The 5,429-nt window shown below is 36.2% G+C and overlaps 1 protein-coding gene across 1 annotated transcript; it reads right to left on the bottom strand.

Moving 5' to 3' along the window:
* Positions 1–2,611: 2,611 nt before the first annotated feature.
* Positions 2,612–4,289, bottom strand: LOC111910239 (gibberellin 3-beta-dioxygenase 1). Its single transcript, XM_023906037.3, has 2 exons — positions 3,694–4,289; positions 2,612–3,509 (listed from the first exon to the last, which is right to left on the bottom strand). Exons 1-2 carry the CDS (start codon positions 4,164–4,166, stop codon positions 2,891–2,893), a joined length of 1,092 nt encoding a protein of 363 aa, XP_023761805.1. The 5' UTR covers positions 4,167–4,289; the 3' UTR covers positions 2,612–2,890.
* Between the last annotated feature and the right edge of the window lie 1,140 nt (positions 4,290–5,429).

The raw sequence follows: 5,429 nt of genomic DNA, 5'->3' as shown, positions 1-5,429 counted from the left end.
CTTTGTGATTTATGATGTATATTATTCTATGCTTATTGAGTTTGGAGCGGAGGGTCCAAACCGAGTGTGAGACCGGAGGGTCTTCATTGAGATATCAGACTGGAGGGTCCGACCCGAGCTGTGACACTGGAGGGTCTTCACTGAGACATATGACCGGGTGGTCCTTACTGAGATATAGCCATTAGAAGCTAACTATTTGTGTTAAGTATTTTAGGGAACTGACTAAGCTTCGTGTGCTTACAGTGTTGTGTGAAATACGTTTCCGGTGCCTCTCAGGATTGTGGGAAGGCGTCGGCTTGATTGTACACACCAGCACGAGATTATGTTTTGAGGATTTTGGGATGTTGTTAAACATTTTCTTGTCTTGTGTTTTGAATAACTTATACATTTGGGTTTTTGAGAAAATGAGATTGTGTTTTATGAGCTTTTAAAATTGAAAATTTTGTTTGAAAAACTAGAGTGTTACATGGATTGACCTATTTGGTTAATTAAATCAATTCAATATATGATTGGTCTTCATAAATTAGGTCCTGCATTCACTTACCCACTTTTCTATTTAACCCTAGGTTTTTGGTTAAAACACTAGTCCTACAATTTTGCAAATCACAAGATCATAAGATTCAAGTTTATTAAGAATGCTAGGTCACACAAACTTAATTAAACTCACCAATAAACAGAAAAGTAGTTATCATAAATATAGATAGGTTCTTTAATAAGCTATCATAACAAATAACCAACTTAGCATAAAACAATCTATTAATTAACTCATAAATAAGCAAGTAATCTAGTCTAAACGAAAGTTAGGGTATTTATCCCATAACACCAGCAAACAAACATGTAAAAATGAAATTCAACTTGTAATCCATGATCAAACACAAGAAGAATAAGTAAATATAAGAAGTATTGCCTCAAATCTCTCAAAATCAAGCTTCTAATCGATGTTCTGCACTTCCAAGCTTCCAGATAACATTCCAAGCCTTCAAAAGTCGACTAAAGCTCCAGAAAAAGTTAGGTTTTCGGAGAAATCTGACTTCTATATATATTTTTCTCGAATTCGGTATACCACGTCGTGGTGTGTCCCACCACGACGTGGTCTTTAGGTTTGTCGTGTAATCAACAAGTCTTCGAAGTTCATCGGGAGATTTCAAAATGCCACATCGTGGTAGATGTCACCACGACGTGGTAAAGAGACTTTTCTTCAATTTAGCCTTAATCGAAGTTCCTAGCTTCCAGCTTTCTTCCTTTTCGTTTCCAAACATTTCTTTTACTTCTACGACACAACATATAATAGATTAAGTATCTTTTGTCCAACAATGACCATAAAAATGGCTAAACATATTACGATATAATGTATATATATATATATATATATATATATATATATATATATATAGATGGACATATCAAATGTAAAGCTAAAAGATCATTCATGCAATTTACTCTTAAAGAAAAGTTATGAACATACTAAGTTATTTTTAGCGGCACATTGATATTTTAGATATAACTAAATAATAACTAATGGTCTACTGATTCAGACACTAACTTTCCATATAGTGGTCCAGTGTTCAAGTCTTGTTCGAGTCTTGATGATTTCTACTAGGAATTAGCACAAAAGGTATGCAACATGTTTTAGTGTCTTAGCATTTCGTTTAAATGACAAGCCTCCCTTTATCTTAGGAAAAGAAGGGAGCCACAGCGGGCGGCTAGAAAGCCATTTTAATCTAGGTTGCTAAAATTCGTGTATAAAATGGTATGGGTATTAATTTGTCGCTACTCCATCGGGTGTTTAGAAATCCAGAATTAAAATTTGTTCGGTTGCTAATTTGTCAATAATAGTGATGGAAACACTACCCTTTCTTTGTATCAATGTATAAATTAATTTTTTGCGATACTCTGATTGTTCAAGAGAAAAATGCATTCAGACAAAGGTACCCTGGTGTGATAACGTGATAAGAGTCGAGGACGACGCATTTTAAAGAACTAAATAGCCCGACTTGGTTTTTTATCCATTTAAGGAAAAGGGCACTTCCTGAAGGGATACTCTTGGTGTGAAACTTCTGGGAAAACGAAATCTTTTTTTTTTCCTTCACTGATACCATCAATCCTTTATTATCTATAGATATCGAATATCAGATTTGAACCTATATATGATCCCTTGACGATGATTTTGGATGAACAAAACAAACCCACTTGGTTGTAGAGTTGTTGAGTGAAAAAAGGCACTTCCTTTTACATTTCGTGTGTTAATAAGCAATAATGGATATTAAGTATGAGGGTTTGAACAGGCTATAGATGAGTTTAACTTTTAACATCGAACAAAAAGAAACCCTTCTTGATGGGTATGCAACCAAACTATAAAAACTAACTCTTTCCCTCCAGGAGGGAGGAAACATGGTGTCATTGGCTACAAAGAAAGGACCCGCATGTGGGGTCTTTACCATCAGTGCCAAAATCCCTCATTTATGTGGCTAATATACGCGAAACAGACAAATACAAAGAGACAACCATGGCCTCTCATTCTTTATTTCTCAACTTGCAGTTCCTTCAAATCTACTCTCTTTTGGAGGTTTTCTTTCACTTTTTGGGCGTTTTCAAAATGGAATTATTGATATTGTTCATTTCAAGCATCTTTTTCTCCCTGTATTAGACCCAATGATTTAGCCAAATTTATCTTTTCTTTGGAGGAGGATCTTCCTTCATATTCGGGGCATAAATGTGTCGGGCTATGTGTCGTTTACCTTGATACTTAATAGATTCTTTGATATCTATCTTACATATCAGGACAAACCCTGAAAAATATTAGCTCGTTTCTTATTATCGCTAGCCTCTATTTAAATTCATACAATATTATCCTCCAATTATTGACAAAAAAATTCTTTCTTACATACATTCAACCAACTGGTACACCACTGTGATCATTTGCGTCCACGAATCCGTTTAAAGGCACACATAAACGGACCGAAGACAAAGCCTTGTTGAAGTGTTTTGCTTTTGTGCCAAGATACTCGCTCCATGTAACTGGTCGGTAAAGAGGTGGGTGAACATGATCCGTTAGTTTTGAAAGAGGTGAGATTTGAACATTAGAAGGTGGTCCGTAGAGATAAGCGACTGACAAGCGGTGTTGGGTTCGGTTCACCATGGCCCGGTGCAGCACACTTGGATACAACCCGTTGGATAATATGTGGAGGAGGTCACCTACATTGACCACAAGGGCACCAGGTATCGGTGGGACTGTCACCCAACCGGCTCCTTCCCTGTGAGCCTGGAGTCCGCTTGTGTTGTTTTGGTAAAGAATGGTTAAGAGGGTCGAATCTGTGTGAGCCGCCAGACCCATGGCTCGGTCTGGATCAGGACAAGCTGGGTATGAATTTAACTGTAAAGCTGGACATGATCCTTGTGATCCATCCCATTTTACGTCTTCCGTTGTTACACCCAAGGATCCCAGCATCAACCACATCAGTCTTTGAGCTAAGTTGTTCATCTCGTGTTTATACCCTTCGATTACATCACTGCACGATATTAATCACCAAAGTCATATGAGAGAGAGAGAGAGAGGGGTTGGATTTGGAAATTTCGACTACAGTATGCGTTATCATATAATAATTTTTGTCTTTTAAAGTGGGTACTCTAGCATCTAGTTTATTATCCATCCATATGTAATTTATGCATCAAAATGGAAGGATTTATGTTTACCAGAATCTACTATAACGGTTGGGCCAGAGTTTACGAGCATGTTCGTATGGAGATCCAATGATGGTGAATCCTTCAGACCACATGAGTTTGGGAAAAAACGACGATATTCTTGCAACGCCATAGCCAGAGACACCGTCTGGTGCTCTAGCAGCTTTAAGCTTCTGTTGGATAGGAAGTGCAAACAGTTTTCTACCAGCAGCCTCCATTTCTTCAAGAAGATTTGTAGGGACGCCATGATTGGTGACCTGAAACACCCCCCAAGTCTTGCATGCATGGCCCACAAGCTTCATGGCGTTTGGATCTTTGAGGTTAATCACAGGAACTTGCTCGGAACTGGATGAACCATAAGAAGGAGAGCCATCTTGTGATAACCATGCATGCGATTCAGGCAATTCTTTCATGGATTTTAAGTCTAAATGCTTCTGATTTACCATCGGGTGGGCTTTGAAAGCATCAGCTACTCTTGTATGCATGTCGAAAAGTAATTAACACTTCTAATGGAAGATTGAAGAAGATATGATGAGTGGAATGTGATGTGTGTACTGTATATAAAGGGATGAGGGTTAAAAGGGACAAAAATGGTGGGGTATAACTGTAATCGTCGTCTTGTAGTGTGTGTATGATGGTTTTCCATTCTTAATTGATAATAACTATATATATACATCTTCCACAAAAATTTATGACGAAGAATTAGGTGTTGCAACAAAAAATATTTATTTGTAGTATTCTGTAACATAAAATGTAATAGTATACATTATTATGCCTTAAATACAATTTTGGATATATGTGTGAAATACTCTGGATTGTAATACAAGCTGTTACAGTTGTGCGTAACCTTTTAGTGATAAAAATGTAGCCAAGTATCTATGTTGCACTAGTAGTAATTCTCACTGTAATGTTTCATCAAATTTTATCCTTCAATAACTCACATCATTTACAGAAAAAAAGGAAAACAAATTGTAAAAAATAATGGAAACTGGAAATGACCAACATCGAATTAAGGGTCATTTTGATATATTTTTTGAAATTTTGATAAATTTGGTAATATTAGACATTTATATTTGTTCATTTGAAATATCATACAAAATACATATTTTTCCCTAAAAGATCATGTATGCTTTAAAGAAGACTCTTTTCTGATAGTTTTTATGAGTTGATTAAACGAAGATAGAGTTCGTGTAGTGTTAGGAACACAAATGCCTTGACGGATTTTGTCATCAAGAAAGATGTTTTTTTTTTTTCTATCTGTTACGGGTAAATTTTGTTTAGGACAAAATAGGATGAAAATAGAAAGGGCCAAATTGTCCTCTTATAAAGATTTTAAAGAAAGGAAGAAGAGTCATTCTCTTATTCATGTGGCCTTGTCTTGTCTTGAAGCAAAAACACGTCTGCATCATTTGGTATTATAAGGCTAATTAGTTTCGTGTCATTTTGTGCAAAATCCATTTGTGGGCTCATAACTATCCCATTTGATACAACACCTACTTGACCCCTGCTTCATGTAATTGTTTCTTTGTTCTTTCTTTAGGAACCGTGACAATCTAATGTCCCTAAACCACGAAACCACATCAGATAATCTAAATGTCCGAAACTTGCCTTCTTGAATATTCACAAGCCCCTAATGATCACTTATATAACATAACTTGATTCAGGCTAGACAATTTAGCCAATTGATGAAAAGAACGGTTTGTATTTAAGTTGACATTTCATCTGTAAGTTGAGAATTATAGTTATGC

The sequence above is a fragment of the Lactuca sativa genome, chromosome 5, assembly GCF_002870075.4.
Source record: "Lactuca sativa cultivar Salinas chromosome 5, Lsat_Salinas_v11, whole genome shotgun sequence".
NCBI lineage: Eukaryota > Viridiplantae > Streptophyta > Magnoliopsida > Asterales > Asteraceae > Lactuca > Lactuca sativa.
Note: the sequence above shows the minus strand (reverse complement) of the source record. Positions and strands in the feature narration are given on the sequence as shown.

What these genes read in the sequence shown, in the direction of transcription:
- LOC111910239 (XM_023906037.3), bottom strand. Translation starts at nt 4,166, where the DNA reads ATGCATACAAGAGTAGCTGATGCTTTCAAAGCCCACCCGATGGTAAAT. An exon ending in AACCGTTATAGTAGATTCTG is followed by an intron (nt 3,510 to 3,693) that starts GTAAACATAAAT and finishes AATATCGTGCAG; the next exon opens with TGATGTAATCGAAGGGTATA.